Source organism: Myodes glareolus, chromosome 17, assembly GCF_982192425.1.
Source record: "Myodes glareolus chromosome 17, mMyoGla1.1, whole genome shotgun sequence".
Lineage (NCBI taxonomy): Eukaryota > Metazoa > Chordata > Mammalia > Rodentia > Cricetidae > Myodes > Myodes glareolus.
In genome coordinates this window covers 7,322,517-7,343,508 of record NC_142042.1, presented here as the reverse complement: position 1 = coordinate 7,343,508, position 20,992 = coordinate 7,322,517, and the positions used below count along the sequence as shown (strand labels likewise).

The following is a 20,992-nucleotide window of genomic DNA, read 5'->3' as shown; positions in this document are numbered from 1 at the left end:
TTTCATTTGTGGAACCAAATAGTTGAATGCTGATGAATCAATAAGATTAATTAATTAGAACCTCGAACATGTAACCTCTCAATTCTGCCTTAGTGAAGAGTCCCTCTTGAATGTAAGTGTTCATACTGACATCAAGTTCAGTCACAATGCTCCATGATGGTTGAAAGATTCACAGTGGCCTGACCCTGTCAGGTCCCCTGGCGGGTGGGAGACAGACAGATCTGCCACACAGAGAGATTTGGATACTTAGTGGACATTGGGAGGGTATAAGGGTAGGGGATTATGGAAGTAAGAAAGAAATAGAGATGGGGGGGGGGAGGGAGAGGCAATGGTTGCCTCTTCAGAAGGATAGACACAGGGAGCATAGAGAAGAGGGTAAGGGAGGAGAGGAGAAAGGGGAGGGGAAAGGAGGGGAGGGAAGGGGAGGGGAGGGGAGGGGAAGGAAGAGGAGAGGAGAGGAGAGGAGAGGAGAGGAGAGGAGAGGAGAGGAGAGGAGAGGAGAGGAGAGGAGAGGAGAGGAGAGGAGAGGAGAGGAGAGGCCAGAGATCAGCTTGCCTCTGCTGGAAGTGGGAGATTGGGGGTGGGCGGAGCTTGTCTCCTAAAGGGACAGGGTAGGCAGGTGACAGGTAAGCCTGCAGAATTTTAACAATGATGACGTGGAACTGCTGTCACAGTTTGCATCAGCTGAGTTGGATTTGGTCACGTGACTGAGAGTCTGAAGTGAGTATGAAGTTTCTCACACAATGACTCAGAAGCAGGCTGGGTTTCTCATCTATTCCACTGATGCAGCCCTTATGGTGTGCCTGGTACTACCTGAGAATTCTCAGTGCTTCCTAGTTCTTCAGGTCATCCGACTGTAAACACTGCTCTCCCCATTCTGCAGATGAAGGAAGTCTGGAGAGGTTGCAAAGAGTCACGTTTTTTCATGATGGCTTTTATCAACCAGAAACCCACATGGGTATGTTGTTTAATTATTTGATTGTGTTTCTGTGTTGCTAGTAACATTAAAATAAAATTATTATTTTTCTATTGAAGAATATTTCTCTTAGCAAGATGTACATTCGCAGAACTCTTTATCAAACATTTTCTGGTGTCAGCACAGATCAGGGGGCAGATTTAAAAGCTTACTTTGACAGTCTAATGCTGTGTCCTGAGCTGCCCAGCATCTCTTCTGTAGTTAGTAAAGGAATTATCTGAAAAATGGGGCAATATCTTTGAAGAGGTTTATTTTCATGTTTAAACAACAGTTTGACCTAGAACTGAAGTGCTCACTCAGTATCAGCTATTGCCTAGTAAGTGACAGGCAGGAATCTATTCAGTAAGGTTCAATACACATGTTCCTGGGTTGCTTCCAACTTTGGATCTTTAGGGAGCTTTATTTCAATGAAGACTCTAGCTATATGTTTTTGATAGGCCTTGTGTTGCTTACTACAAAGTCGGTGATTTGGGTTGTAAGCAGTAAACCTTACTGTTTTCTTAACGCTTAATTGCCGTAGTGTCCCACGGCCACTAGAGCAACTGAATTGTTAATATGTTGACCTCTAATATTTACGTTTCTATTAGTCTCCATTGTTTATATGGGCAAAATATAGATAAAGAGAAACAGATTAAAATAAGAGCTAAGCTAAGGCTTTTTATTAAACCAATCAGGTGCCTTAGGCAGGCTCGGTGAAACTAATAATAACTCTCTGTATCATGATTTGGGAGCTAGTTGGTGGCTCCCCCCAATAAAGAAAGCCTAGTACAGACAATAGTTCTTTTAAAAATTTTAAGCTATAATATTTTAGTCTTTAAATTTAAAAACAACTCTGAAAATAAATATATGTATCAAACTAGAAATCTAGATTTGATAACCATAAGCATCAAGTGAATTTTTATTTTATGACTTAATCAATTTCTCATTTTTAAAGATCAATAGTTATTTAGTTTTATTTTAAAAAGCATTCCACTATGTAGCCCTATTCTGAAATTTCTTATGTTGTTCAGGCTATCCTTGAACTCACAGAGACCTACATGCCTCTGCCTCCTAAGTTTCTAGATAATAAAATGCCAGTAATATTTTAGTTTCACATATTTATATTTTTTCAGGTTCAGTTTTAATGTTTATCTCATTTAATGCTGAAAGTAACTCTTCAGAAACTTAAAAATACAGAATTAATTTTCTGACTTTGTATAGGATTAAAAAAAAACAGACACAGCATGTTGCCCGCACTTTTCTGTGAATACCCAGACCTCGGAACAGGCGCGCGCTTTCCAGAACCAAGCCCACAAGAATGGATGATTGTCCTAAGGGTTGAAACACACAGATACAAAGAGACCATGCTCATTCACCAAAGAGTAAATGGCCACTTTATTAAACTCAAGTAGAATATATATACTAGGGGGCTAGGAGACAAAAGGGCAAAGCCCCCTCCCATCAGGAGCAGTGGAAGAGGAAGACAGGTGTCCGGTGCCCAAGGCCAGGAGCAGCTGCGGTGGCAGGCGCCTGAGGCCTGCGACTGGAACCTTGTTTACAGGTGGAATTACCATAACAAAAGAGGGCCAAGTTCTTTCTAAGCTATACCCTCAGGCTGGGGCAAGAGCAGAAGAGCCAGGGAGCCAGAGGTAAAATGGCCCTGCAAATCGCCAGGGAAGAAACCTGGGTACCTATGACAGCATAGAGTTGAAGGGTTTGGGACAAATAAAGAAAAAAGAACAACAAATTCTAAAGAAACCAGGGCTGGGGTTGCTGTCAACTCAAAAAAGTCACAACCACAAGCAAAGCTACATTTGGGTCACGTGCCTTTCCTCTTGTAAAGTCCCTAGTGTGGGCCCTAGGATCCCAGAAGTGCTCACTTGCTATAAGTCAGATCTAACTGCTATTACAACCATCTTTTAATAGGCATTTCAAAGGAAGGGCCTTGATTCCATAACAAACAAACAAACAAAAATCTCAAAGGGGGAATGCACTATTCTATTTGATGAGTTTAACAGTACCTCAACTAATAAATTGGCTGTCATCCTTGTCCTGCATAAAGATAAGGGGATGGGACATGAAGATGCCCTTTTTAGTTTGCCAACTTGCAATTACTCCATGACAGAACACAGGTTTGTCGTGATTGATGAAGAGCTGTAGGAAGAAAGGGCTTAAGTAGAAGGATTTTATTAGGCTTTGAAATGACATCCCTAACAGTAGTGCTAAGGGAAAAATAAGCATAAAAACATCTTAGGCAGATAGTAAGAACTCAGAGTCATGAATTGTTCAACATCCTTGTTTTCCTAAGCTTTTCCATAACAAATAGGGATGGAAGCTACTTAATTCTAAGGCTACTGGGCAACCTTTCCTGCTTTGTACTTTGATCAAAAATAACATGTGGATTAAGAATAAGATACCTTTAAAACGTCAGTAGATTGCCATAAAATGCTGTTATTGGACATTAAAACGTGCAGTAACTGCACACTGAGGGGTAGAAGCAGCAGAGTGTGATAAAGAAGTCTACGTTTCACGGGCACCATCATAATCACTCCGGTCCCGAGCACTCATCTCCGAGCTGTACAGTGTTTCTGAACCAGTCCCCTTTGCGCTTAAGCATTCATATCTCAAGGTATAGCATCGGTTTTACCACCCCATGTTGGGTCCAGATCACTGGTCCAGAAAATAAGACCTCGTGTCTGTTCCCAGGGTCTGCAGTATTAGTTGAATCATCTCCGCAAAGCTGGGTCTCCCTCTCCGCTGGTTCAGGCTGCAAAACTGTTGGAAGAAAACAATTTCCAACTGGCCCTTGAGGCAATTATTTTCAGGCTTGGAAACCTGAAATTTGTCTACACTCAGTACCGCTTTCTATTTAAATAGCTATAAATTACTAATGCCTTTTTTTGAAAAGTAACAATTTTGAAATCAATGAAGTCCTCTACAATGGAAGAAATGTTCACAGTCTTAAAAGAAAAGCAAGGCTTTTTTGCATGCTTTAATTTCTTCCTGTGTTGGTTTTAATGCGAAAATTATTTTTCAACTTATTCTATGAAGGAATCATATAAGGCTGTCAGAGGACTGTTGCTTTGAAACCAGCAGAACATTAAATAATAAAAGAATGGATTTTTTTGGGCACACTTAAAGAATAAAGCAGAGATGTTTTAAAACACAAACAAACGTCATACTTCACCTGGCTGAAATGCAAATGACAACTCTCAGCTGTGAAACTCCTTTGGTGTAGTCCCAGTGTAGTTTTAAAATGGACAAACACCATGAAATAGTTCTGTCCCTGGAGGTCTCATTGACCATGAAAGACAACCTTGGCTGCCCCCTGGGGTGAGAATGTCCCTATCTCAGTATCTCTCCTCACCTTCTTCTAGGGTTCAAAGAAATTGGAGTCAGGTAACAAAGTCAAAAAAGGGTGCTTGAGGCAAAGGGAAGATGAGCTTTGGGTGTTGGCTGAGCAACACAGCCTGGCTGCCCTGGGGGTGAAACAAACAATGAACTGCAACATAGGCAAAACAGCGAGTTGATTAACAGACACACCCAGACCTCTACCCAAGCGAGAAAACTCAGCATTATGATTCCCTCATTGTGCTAGGATTCATGGTGTATCTTGATGTGGCAGCAGCTATGCACTCATTCCTAACAAACATATATTTTATGGCATTTTTACTTGAGAATCTCAGTTCCAAACAGAATAAATTAACAAAATGTTTGTCAGCTTACAATAAAGAAACAAGGAGATCTCACAGCAGTATGACTTGTATATAACTTTTCTAAACTTCCTTGGCCATTTTTCCAAAGTAGATTGGCAACTTTATTTTATACTAATCAGGGTTGAGTGTTTTATTAATTTTACATAGCCTCAGAATTTAAATGAAGCATCACTATTATTCTATTTCATTTTATCGATAGAGAATCATTGTTAGGTGGGATTTATTACAGGTATAAGTCAATCTAATATTCCAAATACAGACAGATATGGAAAAAAAATCACTTAATCCTAATTTCTACATTATTTTCTTTGAACACATAGATATAATATATTTCTACTTATATACATTTAGAAAATATATACAGATGATGTTATATTACCATTTTAAAGAATGCTTAAGTGTTTGTGGGAAGTATCTAAAGAAATGGACAAGTTTCTGTTTGCATGGGGAGAACAGGATGAGAGAGAAACACAGATTCACCAGCACGAACCCAGACAAGGCTGGTGGGATGATGGCATGAACAAGAGAACATGAACAAGGCACACCACTGCCTTACTGAAGAAGAATGCAATCTATTACAACTTATCACATTCAATTCTAGAAGACACTGAGGTCGGAAGTGAATTTCCACAAATGAATTTTGCAGACATTGAAGAAGTGTATATAAGCAGTTAGTAATTATGGGACTGTAAAAAAGATTATGAAATATTATCCAAAAAAGATTAAAGATAACCATTAAAATAGTATCTCTGATTTCCTTATACTATGTCTCAGACTCAATTTGTCCTGCTGTGCTCATGGTCTAAGGCAGAGGACAATTTTTTATGTTAAGTTGTCAAAACCATATGTACTGTTCAAGAAGAAAGAACTACAATTTTTTATATACTTATAGGATGTCCAAAAATCCTAATCATCAGGAAGCTAAATGTTTTTTCTGGTTGTTAGATGATACTTTTAAATGATAAATATTATTCACATCCCTTACAGTGTAAACTGTCATGGAGATAGTTAAGATATCATGGATTCAGCTAAAGTATCAAGTCTTCTGAAATAAGTCATGGTTTAGAGAAATCATGATACAAGGTGATTCTTCAAAACGAATGCCACATTTACATTTGGAGAAATTAGTCTATGTGACAATATGATCCTCAGTGTCACTTAAGAGACATGGAGATAACTCCTTAAAGCAATCAATAAGTGGTTGGAGGAGGACTTCATTTCTGCTTCTCAAAATGTTTCACCCATTAAACCATATCTGAGGCCAACCAATAATCTTCAAAATGCTGCATTCAATAGCTGTGCCTTCTTAGAAGCAAAAAAACTGCTACAGACTCGAATGTTGACATAGAATATGGCATTCTCCATACACTGTATGTGTAGTAGCCCATGCTTACCAGAGACCAAAGTAATATGAGTCCACAGAACTTATTCTATCCAGAGCACTTATTAGCCTTTCCTCTAGGAATGCGTCAGCATACTAATAAGCACCTGTAAGAAGTTCCCTTGGGGAGCAGCTTCTCTGTGATTACAATTAACGCTGGTTAACAATGGTATTGAAATAATAAATGGAAGACTTCACAGATGAGAAACTCACAAGTTTCAAAGTGAGCAGGAGTCTGAGTAGTTTGATGGAGATCTCTCAGAACCTGCATTTGGGTGGGTGTTATCCCCATATCCAGCATTTCCTTGCAGTGTCCCCTGTCTATCCATCACTCACTAGACTCACTAGCAATCTCTGTCAATAGTACAGGGGCACCCAATATCCTGCGGTCAAAAATCCCTTCCTTCATTTCATGGTGATTCCAAAATGCAAAATAGTGATGATAGATATTCAAAGAGAAACTCTATGGCACTTTCTGTAGTAGAAAGGGGTAAATACACAACTTTAGGAAGAAAAATAATCACATGTGTCCATATAATATATTTTCATTTTGAAGCTGTCAAGAACTACTGTGCAATAGGCTACTCTGACACAGACAATATCCCCATAGCTTCCACTGCAGAATATTGTTGTAACTGTCTTGTTTTATTACTGTGACTTCTATTCACATCTAATCGTGCCCGATTTTTAAGTCAAGCTTTCTCATCTCATACAGGACAAAGAAAAGCATATATATCGTACTGTCTAAAGTTTCAGGTGTCCAGCAGACTCCCTGTAAATAAGGAGAAATGACTGTATTTTGGCTTTATAATCCCACAGTCATTGACCCTATGAGATTGTACATGTAGGGTTTGTTACCTACGACTTGTACCACACTATCTAGCCTTTTGTGAAGGTCTGTCTGTCTTCTGAAATGATTGGCATTTCCTTACAATGCCTTCTTTAATGTTTCCTTGCAGAATTCATGTATGAGCTGCTGTGTGACCTTGTATCTCTATAAATGTTTGTCAGTATGAAGAAACATTTTTTAGCTGATCAGAGAATAATAGAGAATCATTTTTATCTTAGTAACTTGCACAGACTACTTTCTCCAAGATGCATAATCTGAAGCTCCCCTCTTCAGTGTTCCTTTGTAAACCATCAAGGTTTTTGCATTGAGGGCTTGTAAGATCTTCTATCGATGATTTGATTCCCCCACTGCATATGTATCACTTCAATGACTAGAAACAAAAGTCAATAAAATGAGCTTCACAGAAGCGACTTCATAACCATCATTTGAGTCCCAGGGAGATTATGAGAATATTACTCATCTTTACTATCAGAGCTGATGGGTTCAAGGGAATGAAACGTTGCAGAATCATTGATTGATAGTTTGAAAGAAATGTGTCAGGATTTTGTCCCAGCCTTGTATCCAATGAGCAAGAGCAATCGCTTCTGCTATGTAGAAAAATAGGGCTGGTTTTTTCTCTTTCCATTTCCCTCCTCTACTTGTATTGAGTGTGCTTGTTTTTATAATATGTGTGCATTAATAGTTCTGACAAAGAGAAGGCCAAAAATGATAGTAGCACAAAATGGGAGTATTTTCTTAAGTGCTACATTTTCCTTAAGAAAAAAAAAAAGTAATTGCAAAAACAGCCTCAGAGAATGTTTTGTGCATGTATTATTTGTCATTGCCTTCCCCCACCCCCAGCTTCTGTATTCCATTCAAAAGCTGATCTATCGTCAAAGGCATATTTTTCTTTTCAAAAGATCTTGGAATAATAGTTGCTGTTTGGAACAGGTTAAAAATCGCTTTTCCATTAAAGAAACTACAAAGTATGAACAAACACCCAGGACAAACATTCTATTCTTGTGTAACTCTACTTTGTTTACCTTGCAAACTGCAACGCTTTTCTCTTGATGCTTTTGACTTTTTCTTTAGTAAATTGGACTTACTAAAATCCATGGTCAAGGGAATGTGAGTTTACACTACTGCTTCCTATCAACAGTGGGAAAGAGGGGTACATCGCCTGCAGTATTGGATTTATGGTTTCACCTGTCTTGTCAATCTATAATCTTGCCAGTGTTAGGATATATGGGGGAAGAACTGGATTATGTATACACTGTATTCAATTATTTCCTTCCCCGAAGTGTTGGGAGGGCAAAGCCGTACACAGAGATAAAGGAAAAGGAAATATAAGTTTATATCTTTCCTCTCCTTCCCTGGCCTTACCTAGACCAGGATAATGGCATCAGGTGTGGTGTGTACATAGTAAAGACATCGGGTGTGGCATGTTCACAGTGGGTCTACTATTTTCTTTGAACTCATTTTGCTTTCACCATCGCTCTACCTCATCCCTCCCTCTTGTTTGACTTTTCTTCCCCTTCCCGCTAACCTCTTTACCTGTATGACCTTGATGACCAACAGAAAAACAGAGTCTGTGGAATGTACAAAACTGAGGCATCTGAGTAATGGTGTTGATCCTAAGTTCATTAGAGGAACAGGTGGAGGGGATTATTCCAGTGTCACGGGGTGGGGGGGTGAGCCGAACAGCTGCACAGGGATAAAGGGGACAGATAAAGTGTTTTTTTGTATTGCTCCAACTTTGACACCCAGGGCCTGTTTCAGGCAGAATCACATAATGATTATGGTCATTCTAGTGTCGCAGTTTGCCGAGTGATCCTAGCAGTCGTGACCAGAGGGAAGATGGGTCCAAGAGGGAAGCTGCTGTTTAAATTCTGTGCCTTTCAAGTGGCTGTAATCAATTTTGAGCCTAGTCAATGGTATCTCAATTTTCAGGTCATTTTTCTTATCTTTGGTAGCTGTATTTGAAAATAGAATACAGAATAAACTCTTGTTAGTATTTCAGAGTATCCATGTTCTATAAAAGCAGTTAAACTCTGTTTTATTACGAACAGAACTACTGTAGTCACATGGTTTGGGGCCTGCTGTCAGCCAACACTAAGTACTTGGGATTCTTGGATTTGGAGGTTTAGATGCTTGTTACTTGTGCCTTATTTAGAAACAATGTTTTTTTAATTGTTTTTATTGAGCTGTACATTTTTCTTCTCTCCCTTCCCTTCCTCCCCTCTCCTCTTCCATTCTCTCCCATAATCTCTACACTCCCAATTTGCTCAGAAGCTTTTGTCTTTTTCTCTTTCCTCTGTAGATCCACTGTTTACAACAAAAATACTTTTCTCAACAATGCAAACCCATTGTTTTTAAAATTGAGCATAAAACCTACATCCATCTGATTCTGCCTCTGTACTGGCATCATTGGAACTATCCCAAGTAAAGTTTCCAAGCAAAACTAGACAATTTTTATCATGACAATTAAGTAATTAAAAAGTTCCTGAAACTGAAGTTGCTTTCCTACTTTTGAATTATTGGTGTAAATCATGCTGAACCAATGCTTGATCTGACCAAAAGAAAAATAACTAACCAATCCCAGCAGAAATATATCTGAAATGTTATTTCACCATTAAAAAAATTGGTAGACAAAACTAAAAACCTGCTTTACCCATCACCCAAATGAGACATTTTTTAATTCATATTTATTCTGCTTTGCCTCCACCCACTTTCTTTGTTCTGAGTCGTCAACTTTGACTTCTTGGTAGTTATGAGATGTAACATGCCTCTTTCTTCACTATTCTTCGGGTGCATCCGTGGGCGTTGGGTTCCGCATGAATCTTCTTCATTAGTAATTCTGGTACTACAAAACTGCTTTAATACTTAAATTCAAGTTTATTTATTTATTTATTTATTTTTTGCTGTGTAAAATCTGTTGAAGGCCATCTTTGACCTAGTTCCAAATACTTAACATGTCTTTCCCATTGCTGATGATGCCTCCTCATACCTGATGTATCAATAATATAATTTTCTTATTTTAATGCTGCCGGCTATTTATGAAAACACTCTTGTTTTTGGTTGAATGTATTGTCAGGGTAACATTTCTTTCCATAAACTGTTAATCGCAGCATAATACCTGGTTCCAGGTTCATTTTCTTTTCAAAATCTCTGCAAATAATATAATTCCTTATATTCACAAATTGGCCTAAGGAAGCCATTCCCTTGTCTGCCTTGTAACCTAGTAATATAGCTGTTTACTAAAGAACAGACATAGTTGGTACAAACACTTCACTCTGGTAATTTGGGTCTTTGATACATCTTTTCCAACAGCCATGCATATACCTCTGTTGGGGATTGTGTGTACCTTTGAGCTTGCCACACTCAATTCATTATGTTAAAGACCGGTCAACAAGTATAGTGAAAGGATACTAAATACTTCTCCCTATTAATAATTTTTAATTCTAAAATATTCTTCAACTAAACTGTTGATGAGAGATTTTAAGAATATCAGTGCAAATAGTTATATTTAAATATGATAAGTTAATGTAGAGATAAATTGAACATAGAACCACTGCAAGTAACCCTGATTTAGAGTATTAAAAGAAAAACAAGAGAAATGGGTTTTTAACATATATTTGTGGTATTGTTTAAAGTTATTATATGTACGCATGTTTCTGTAAGTGTCATGTGTCGGTGTGAGCGTAGGTACCCATGGACGTCAGATGAGGATGCCAGGTCCTTTTGGAACTCAAGAAACAGATGACTGCAGGCACTCTGATGTGGGTGCCCTCTGCAGGAACTGTACACACCCTTAACCATTGAGCCATCTTTCTGGCCCAAGAAGCTGCTTTTCTTTTTCTACAGTCTGCCCACCTAAAGTAAATTTCTCTGTAAAGGTTAATTATTATAAAGTTAGACACTGCAAAGTGTAAGGGTATTTAAATAATTCATATTTATATACTTCTTCCAAAAAATAATTTCTTACCTATCCACTATCTGGAGGTTACTTTCAGATAAGTGGTATTTTATTGAACAAGATTTGAATAAGAACTTTGGGGAATTTATCCACATTATATATCCAGTACTTGGATATAGCAAATATTTTAATTTCCTAGTTCTTGATAAAAAAAGAAGCCAAGTGTACAAAGCTATCCTCAAAAAACAATACAAAATTCAATATCAATTTTTTTCTGTGAATATGTTGTACAATATTAATAAGGATGTGCTAGAATTAAATAGCACATTAATATATTAATTTATTTTAAAAACCACTCATTTAAGCAATAGAAAGTGGCTCCGTTGCATGGACTTTGACTGGTAACTCAGATCTAGTGAACACTTTGCCTACGCATGTTTGCATATTATTTTTGTAGCAGAAGCCCACATGGGATTCAAGTCTCATCATTTTCTATATTACCAATAACTGATCTGGAAACACAATTTATTTTAAAGTTTAATATAAACTTCCCCCAACATTCTGTGACAGGATTCAAATTTAGAGATATAAATGAAAACTTTTATTTTAATAAAAACTCAATTATCTGCTTATGTGGTAAGTTACCTTCAGAATGTGAACTCTTGACAGGAAGGCACAGATCCTGACTTTTTGATTAATTTTTACTTATTTCCCAATATAGACCTTCACATTTGGGAACTGGATGACTCCATAAATATTTGAGTAACTACACGATTGGCTTAAACCCAACGTGGGTGAAATATTTTCCTTTAACCTAATTTAGTGCTTCGCAAGCAACTTATGAGCTACTCTCGGTTAATTTTCATGAATTAGTTTAATTTCTGTTATATGCATGCAGATAGATAGGTACATAGATAGATGATAGATCGATAGATAGATCGATAGATAGATAGATATAGATAGATAGATGATAGACAGATAATAGAAGACAAATAAATAGATGACTTTATTTCTATTATATAAGTACAGCTATGTATATATTTCTGCTTTCTGACTGTATATATGATTGCATAATAATTGATTTATATAGAATAATTAAATAGATGTAGATGGGCAAAGTATTAGCTTATGTCCAAGAACAGTGAAAGGTTCTTCTGCATGGACACATTTCGCATAAAGAGAGAAGTGTAGACTCACAGTCTTATACTCAGAAAGCCATGGTTTTCACCTGAGACGTGACTGGGTGCAGTGTTTGAACACTGTGCTGTGTCAAACTCTGCCAGGGTACAAAGTCTTTAAAACAATGTCATTCTTCTCCAGTGCTAGCTGGATTTCTCAAGCCTATGTTCCAGCTGCTGATTCCCTTAGAATGCCATGTAATAAGTTTCATTGTTATGAGCTAATTACTGATTATGTAACTCAGTAAACAGGAGTTAGAGCAGGGAGGCCTAACAGTTAACACAGTAATCAAGGAAAAATTTAATTGTATTCTAGTTTTCTGGAGACCCCAGTCTCCAGAAAACATCTATCTTCTCAACGGATCAGGTTTATTTTTAATATTCTTCAGTTCAAAGAAGGGTCTAATTCACAGACACCAGAGAAAACAGACACACACACTCATACACACACATAATCCTGAATGCACACACACGTGCATAAACATGCAATGCATGCATACGCACACATACACATGCACATACACACACAAAGAAGAATGATTGTCAACGCTGTAAGAGACGTGATCATTGTAATTTAGAACTCTTTTTCCCAATCTTCATTTCTACCGAGACGCTGCAGAACGGCCTGAAGCCTTAGCTAACTCCCTTGTAACTCTTTTAAGGGGTTTGTAAACACAATAACTGTATCAAAACCCAATCCTCAGTTCTGAGTCCTATTTTTTACCTGTTTCGTATGATGGATTATTCAGTGAAAAACTCATTCTCTGGAAAAATGTTATTTCTCACCAATTTTGTTGTCCGTAAGGATTATGCTTTTCTGAGAAGCTGTTGCGCAGCCCCTTCCATTTTCTCTGCTTCTATAGTAATTTTCATTGTTCCGCTGATAATCCTCAGGGAGTTCATACAGAGCCATAAATCTATCCCCTCTTAGTATTATTATCGCCTTTTAATGTAGTGCTTCTGGCCTTTAATTTAGTTAATTCTTAAATGTGACATATTATGGCCATTAAACATCAATATATAGAAACATCATTAAACATCAATAAAAAGAAAACAAAGTTTTCTATGCAGAGAAAGACATGGTTTAAGAAAAATAGACTGTAGTACATATTTAAATGCAGTTCTGCACATGTAAGGTGATTTTTTTTTAAGGCAGGTGTAGGGTGAAAAGACTGTGTATTGTTTAATTCTTTCCCTTGGAGTCACAGCAAAACAGAACGTCTGATGCTTAACACATAAAAGACTAGTTGAATCCCAGCATTTCACAGGTGGGAAACCTTAAGCACCTAGAAGCCATGATGACTAAAGGCTGAAGAGTAGAGAGTATCCTTTCTTCCTTTAACCCTGGTCTAGGAGCTTACCACACATGCACTTTTATGTTCTACCTAGCTTGGATTGTTCACGTAACTGTAGTGGCTTTTGTTTCCTTGAAGTTAAACAATATTAAAATTGAATCTTATCTTTGTGAATTCATTTCAATAATTAAGCATTTGCTTTCTACATTCTGTAACACAACATTAGAAAACTACATTATTAATAAGTATTATAAACAACATATGATTAAAAGCATCATCTAATCACACTTTGAAAGAAGATTATACTAAAAAGAAAAAAGAAAAAAAAAGATGTCTACTGGATTCTGGATTAGCCAGTCATAGGCAAGAAAAGCAAGCATATCCTTTTAAATTAAAGTCAGTGGATAACTTGCAGTTGTAAAGGTTGTGCTTCTTTTTGAGTAATATTGAATTTTTAGAACAAAGGCAAGAGCTGTAAATAGTAGGGAAATTGGACCAGCTATTAAACTTTCTCAGTCAATCTTAGTCAGATATAGCAGCAGTTTAGTTTTCATTAGGATGGAAGCCAGTGCTCTTTTTCTCTTAGACAACTTTGATAATTATCACGACAAGACACTCTACTAACATGTTCCCCTGCATCCCCCTGTATCCATACTCTCAGGGTTCCTGCAATTAGCAACACTGCAAATAGAAACAGAATCACTGATTTGATTTTCCATTGTAAGATCAGGTACCAGTTGTAGTCTTGATACCACTGTTACGTGCAATTCATTCCCTCATGTATTATGATATATGAAACTCTTCTGTATCAGGCATCTTTGTTTACTGTATTACAGCTACAGTGTAAGAGGGTTAGGATATAAACCTAGCCATCCCCATGCCTATAACTGTAAGAAAATAGAATCAGTGTAGTAGGTTCAAGCCATTTGGGCCTCCTAAGAGACTGCAGGCAATGTTAGCATGGAGCTTGCTACAAGATAGAAATCGTATTTATTTTTCTATGGCATCTTCAGCCCATTATGACATAAGATATTTCTTTTAAAAAGCATAAAGTAGAAGAAGAACACAGAGTGTTGTCCCAAGGACAGTAAAAGTAATTCTGAATGCTTAGATTTTCCATTTGGATCATCACCGACCATTACTGTGTAAGCATGTAACACATGTAAGCATGTAACATGTGTGAGCAGGAACACCCAGAACAACAATATCACATTCAGTAGAATAGACTTCTTCCTTGTTTTAAAGGGCATTTCCACTTTTGTTAAGATATAGCAAGCACATGAAATAGTAGGTTTTATTATGACATTTTCATCAATGTGTAGAATGTGTTTTTATCATCTTAAACCCAATTGTATTTTGTTATTCTTTGTGGTTTTTTTGAAACTCCACGGATGAGCTTTGCGTCACTGTCTCTCTCACCCTTTCCAACTCCTCTACCATCACCACCCGACTCCACAAAAATTCATGGCCTCCTCATTTTTAGTTATGATCATTATGTGTATTGCATTTATATGAATGTTATGTATATATAACATATAAGTAATAATATATATAAGTATATGTGTAACACATATATATTTAACAATTTGTGTGTGTGATAGTAAGAGCCATAGACACAGAATGTCTGCTATAGAATGTTCTCTAGACATTACATAGATGTAAATGTAAAAATCAGACTAAAGTTTAAGAAACATTAGTTTGATGGGATAAATAATGTTATGCCATAAAATACAGATACTAAGTATAAAAACTTTGCATGAGCTTAATCTTGAGTGCTAGCACCCCAAGGACACTACTACCATTGCTACCATTCTTAGATCATCATATTTTCATTCAATAAATTCAGGAGCAGAAATGCTTGATTTGGCTCATGATAGTGGGAAGGCAGCAATCTGAGGGAAGAGCACTGGGAATCCATCAAGTAAAGCCAGGACTCCAGTGGCCATGGCACCCATGAACTCGGATAACCCTACTTAGGGGCTGCATAGGACCATGGGCGTCAACATTCAGATAAGAACAGAGGAAAGGCTTCTGGGCGCCAGCCCCTCCTTAGGAAGCTGCTGGCAGCTGAAAGCTATAGAGGGAAGAGGAGTCCTTGTCTTCATGGGTGTAGTGACTGGGGAGTTGCTTCTCAGTGAGTTATAGGGGATAACTCTCCTCTTTCCCTTATCTTTTGATATGAAATCACTAACCATATATAATAGTGTAATCAGGAAGCAAGCAAGTTTTTACTTGATTTTACTTTTGAACACGAATTAAGAAAATACTTTTTAAAATATTTGCAGATAAAGATGAATTCAGTGAGTTTTCTATCTGCAATAATCACCCTGTTGGTAAAAATGTGAATGGAGGATTTAATTACAGAAAAGTCACAGTTCATACCTAATGATAATTTTACTGCCAAGGTGATACACAGATATAGATATAGATATAGATATAGATATAGATATAGATATAGATATAGATATAGATATAGATATAGATATAGATATAGATGTAGATGTAGATATATCTTTCAATCTTAAACCATATAAAATACTACACATTTGTATCAATGAGCTACATTCCTATCCCAAGGTTAAACAAATCAAAGTTTTAAAAGAATAATCACAAAACAAAATCAAGAACCAAACAAAATGGTAATGAGAGGGTAACTTGTTTTGGGGAAGAATTATGGAGTGAAATAAGAAGATGAGAGGATGAATAACCTAGATAAGCTAGAAGCATGATGAAACCATCGAAGAATAGATGCTCTGAAATGCTGCATGTGCAGGGCTGTTGCACATGCAAACCCACAGCAGCTATGGTTGCCTGCATAAGACTCCTACAAAATTCAGCCAGTTTAAAATTCCACCGTGGATTGGGGAGGGCCTCCAGAATTCTGGTCCCTGTCTGAAGAGATATTGGTAGTTCATGGCTGCTGAAGGAGGATAAGTCTCTTTTCTTTAGGAGTTTGACCCCTGATAGGTTTGAGGCCAAAGGATGGCCCACACCCATACAGACATAGCAGCACTAATTGGATTCAGTTGGATAAAATTTGCAAAAAGAATTAAGAATGGGAGAGGGAGAAAGAAGAAAGACAGACAGACAGAGAGAGAGAGAGAGAGAGAGAGAGAGAGAGAGAGAGAGAGAGAGAGAGAAAGTTGGGAGAGAAGTATGATGGAGAATTTTGGTGAGGAGTCAAGTGGGTATGATCAAGGTATAGTGTATAAATGTGTGAAATATTTAGAAAGTGAATATTTTCTTCAGAGAGAGAGAGAGAGAGAGAGAGAGAGAGAGAGAGAGAGAAATAAAACCAACATACAACATAGAACCAAACCAGCACAATAGAAACATGGGAAAGAAATGTAATAGTAAGGTACAATCACCAAGTGTGTTTAAACCCACTGTGTGGAAGGATGGAGAGAGCTGAATTTATGAAGGAACTTTTCATTTTGTTCATAGGTTGGTGTTGGATATGGTTCATGATAATGCTGCACATTTAAGAAATCAATTCCTACAAAGTCTCTAACATGATAGACAAAGAATATATTAATTGCCCCGCCCGGGAAATAATTTGTTCTGTTTGTGATACTTAATTGGTCTGCACACAGCCTTGATCAGGTTATTTTCCCACTGGAGTGCAACGTATGCTTCTGAAACAGTCCTGGCAGAGGAGGGCTCTTTGGTGACATGTATGGTGGCCTGAAACACTGAACTTAGAAGAACCTGAAAGCAAGAGTGTCATGAACTCAAGGGCTGCACAGTGAACCCCAGACCAGCGTTGTGAGAACCCTATCTCAACACAAGAGTAAAAGACACTTGATTGGCATTGGCTGCACCCTTGCCTCATTCCTTTCACCTTCTTTGTGGCTTAGAAAGTGTGGGTGTATGGGTCCTCCATGCAGTAGCCAACATTCCATAGCTTTTTCTGTTTTCAGTTAGTAAGCATTAATATGTGTTTTTGACACATTAATATGACACATTAATATGACAGTTTTTGAACAACATATATGCAAGTTAAAATAAATGAGGAGGGTGTTCCTTTACAGGCTGCACACCCAGCTTTCTAGACATTACACATCACAGATACGTAGACGTCATCAACACAATGATTTTCTAGCCTTTCCCTCTGGTAATGTCCTTTATAATCTAGTATATCACCTTTCTAGCTAACATAAAGTTCATTAAGAACCTAGCAAGAGGCTTTGTGCTGACTTTCTGTTCCGTGGCTTGAGTCATGTGTTTTCCTGTGCCTTCACTGCGTTTTTAAGTAAAAGAATTAGGAACAGCTGAATTTGAGACAACAGCCTGATGACATTTTAAATTAGACTTTAATAGCTCCCTTCCTTCTTACACTGGAAAATGGTACCATGCCATCTTGTTATTTTCATAATTGAACCATAAATTAAAATTTCAGGTTCATTCATTAATCTAATAGAAAGTGTTTCTAAGATGCCAGAACTGGACTACAAACACACACACACACACACACACACACACACACACACACACACAACCTTTGCATTAATTTGAGGTAATGATCTGGACTAGTCAGTTCCTTGGAATCATTCCCCAACCTGGCAGTGTATTTATATTGTATTTATAACTTTAAGGCACATTTCATTGCAGTGTGTAAAATTTTAAATTAAGAATATAAATGATGTGAGCCTAAAAACCCAGCACCTTTATTACAGTGTCAATATATAGCTACTGAAAACCTCAGACTTAATTCTGCACAATTTATTTCTTCATCCATACTCAACTATGATGATTGCATATTAGAATCATCATCCAAATGTAATATGAACAAAGGTAATCAGTCATGATAAATCTTAAGGGAGATGGAAAACATAATGTGCTGGACCCTAGTTTTCGGTTAGCTCACACACAGAGATGAAGCCTTGACGTGAAAGTGAGCCCATCTTCATCAAAAGAACACTTTAAACGGAGTTATCATCTGCTTAGCCGAAGACTAGCAGGCAAATAATTTTAAGTGCACTTTGAAAAATGGGTCTTTATTAAATTAGAATAACTGGTACATCTTAGATGATGGGAATAGATTTACTGATCTTGTTGACAAATCATGCTACTCAGAAAACAATCTGAGAGTGTGGCCCATGAATAACATTTTCAGTACCCTGTCAGAATGTATTGGCCGAATCGGAGTTATGAAATGCCTGTAGCCACGTTTATTCTGTTTCCCCAAATGGTGGGATTTTCCCTGCTTCCCTGTATCAGTTCATAGGAAATCACTAACTGTATGCCATATTGTTATCAGGAAACAAGCAAGTAAAAGAACAGTAATTTAAGAGATTACGTTTTGATATATTTGCAGATATAGATGAATGCAGTGAGTCGGCTGTCTGCGGTGACCACGCCATATGTGAAAATGTGAACGGAGGATTTAACTGCTTCTGCAGGGAAGGTTATCAGACCTCCACGGGGAAATCGCCCTTCACACCTAATGACGGCTCTTACTGCCAAGGTGATTTAGAACCTTCATTCTTAAAGCATATAAAATACTTACCACACATTCGTGAAGAATCGAAGAGCTACATTTCCCAGCTCTGTGGCAAGATTCACTAAGACTGACAAAATAAATTAAGAAAGGCGCATTGTTTCATTTAGTGGGAGGTGGAAGCAGCGTGTTTATGTGGTTCGCATTCATTCCCTCTTCTTTAGACTACATTCTTCCACTTTCCGTGGGACATGATATATTCTGGAGCTGTGATGGAATCTCCCGTGTTAAAGAATGTACTTTTAGGTTTAAGTGCACAAAATCATTCAAGTCAGCACAATCACCTTAGGATGCAATGGTTTGTAGACTCACTGTGGAATGTCTTTTCTTTTCAACAGAAAGTGTGAATTCAAATTGCCACTTAGAGCATGCCTGCATTGCTGCAAACGTTCATAAAACCTTAAAAAGAGTAAGTAGACACTTTAGGTTGAAATATATTTTACTTTGACGTTTTGATCTCAGTGAGAGCTACCAAAGTCCTATATGAAAGCATCAACAGCTGAATCCCATGCAAAACTGAAGTTCTTTGCATACAACCATCCAAGTATTATTTACAATGCATATAGGATTAATTTGAAACATTCCAAAGCCCTGTGGAAGAGTTTATCCTCTTGAGATAGTGTTATTTTTTTCATTATTTGGCATACTGGAAAATTATTTTCAACATAAAAAGAAGTTGTTGAGTAAAATGGTAAAAACACACATTGGCTCAATCCCAGTCCCACATTCTAAGGAGATGCAGTGAAATGCAACTAGATTTTGCACTTCAAAGTGAACACTTCAAAGATCAAGTAAAGTAGGACATTCATAAAATTGTTGTTCTGTGATTGAATGGGGGAACCAAACTCTGAGGAGAGAACTTTCAGCCAAGGCGTGTTTCCATTTCATCATGTACCGAGGAACGCTTCGGTGGGAAGCAATCTGATTCAGGTTATTGAATCAAAATTTCTGACTTATGATATCCAGACTTATATGAACTAGTAGATTTAAATATTGAGTAGGTTCTCTGGCTAGGATATAATTTTATATTATATCCTAGGAAGTTATTTTCAAAATTACTCTATAAATTATCCATTCAAATATGTTCTGTGTGTTTCTGAAGTATAATAAAGCCTTTCTAGTTGTTTGTGTGTTCATGTATGTGACTTCCATGTGCAGGTGGAAGCCAGATGCTGATGTTAAATGACCTCCTCAATAACTTTCCTTAGTTATGGAGTCTCTCTCTCTCTCTCTCACTCTCTCTCTCACTCTCACTATCTCTCTCTCCCCCTCTCTCTCCCTCTCTCTCTCTCCCAGTGATCACAGACTAGACTAGCTAGATAGTTTGCCCCAGGGATCGTCTGTCTTTCTGCAAATCACTGGGATTACAGGCCGGCTGCCACACACAGTGTTTTTAAACAGATTCTGTATATCTGAAGGCTGGTCCTCAAACTTAAATGTCAAGTGTTTTACTCACTGAACCATATTCCCAACCCCATAAATCTTATTCTGAAAATTCTCCCCCAGAAATCTGATTCTCTTTTTCTGATCTCATTTTTTTTTTCTCAGATTGAACCCATAAAGGAACAGAAGGCTTTACTACAGGAAATCTATAGAAATTCTGAGGGTGAGCTCTCATCTGTGGATATAATCACATACATAGAGGTACTGGCTGAATCATCTCCATTACTAGGCTACATGAACAGCAGCACTTCATCCAAAGATGATCGTTTCAATTCAACTCTTATTGTGAGTACGTTTAAATCTGTAGTATAGCTGATCTTTAGGTTGTTTCCTATACTTCTGTTCAGTGTGATATTACAATATTTTTAAAGGCATGTTTTTCCTTAAATAGGAATTTGTAAAAACCATCAATAATTTTGTTCAAAAGAACACACTTAAAATTTGGGACCAATTGCCTACAAATCATAGACGACTTCATCTCACAAAACTCTTGCACACTGCTGAGCTTGTCACCTTAGGAATCTCTCAGAACTTCCAAAAGGCTACTCAGTTTGATATGAACGCTACTGATGTGGGTAAGGTGTGAAGGTAAATGGTTCGCTTCAAAGCAGCGGTGTTTACCAAACAAGACAGTAAAGGCATGGTTCTTTAACTGCTATAAAATTGCACACAGATTTGTCAATGCAGAAATGAATGGCGGTTCATATTACCAGAGCAATGTGAATGAAGAACTGTGCTAGGAAAAACTGACTACATAGATGCTCCCTCTGTCTTACATT

General features: G+C 37.5%; 1 protein-coding gene across 2 annotated transcripts in view; it reads left to right on the top strand.

Annotated features, from left to right (window-relative positions):
- The window catches only part of Adgrl4 (adhesion G protein-coupled receptor L4), an 89,954-nt gene that overhangs the window by 32,353 nt on the left and 36,609 nt on the right, over positions 1–20,992 (top strand). The window contains exons 3-7 of one of the 2 annotated variants that reach the window (XM_048453604.3): positions 884–958; positions 18,588–18,737; positions 19,109–19,179; positions 20,319–20,498; positions 20,605–20,788. In XM_048453604.3, the coding sequence (XP_048309561.2) occupies positions 884–958; positions 18,588–18,737; positions 19,109–19,179; positions 20,319–20,498; positions 20,605–20,788 (660 nt within the window). The remainder of the gene's footprint in view (positions 1–883; positions 959–18,587; positions 18,738–19,108; positions 19,180–20,318; positions 20,499–20,604; positions 20,789–20,992) is intronic. The other variant, XM_048453605.3, reaches the window with a different exon arrangement.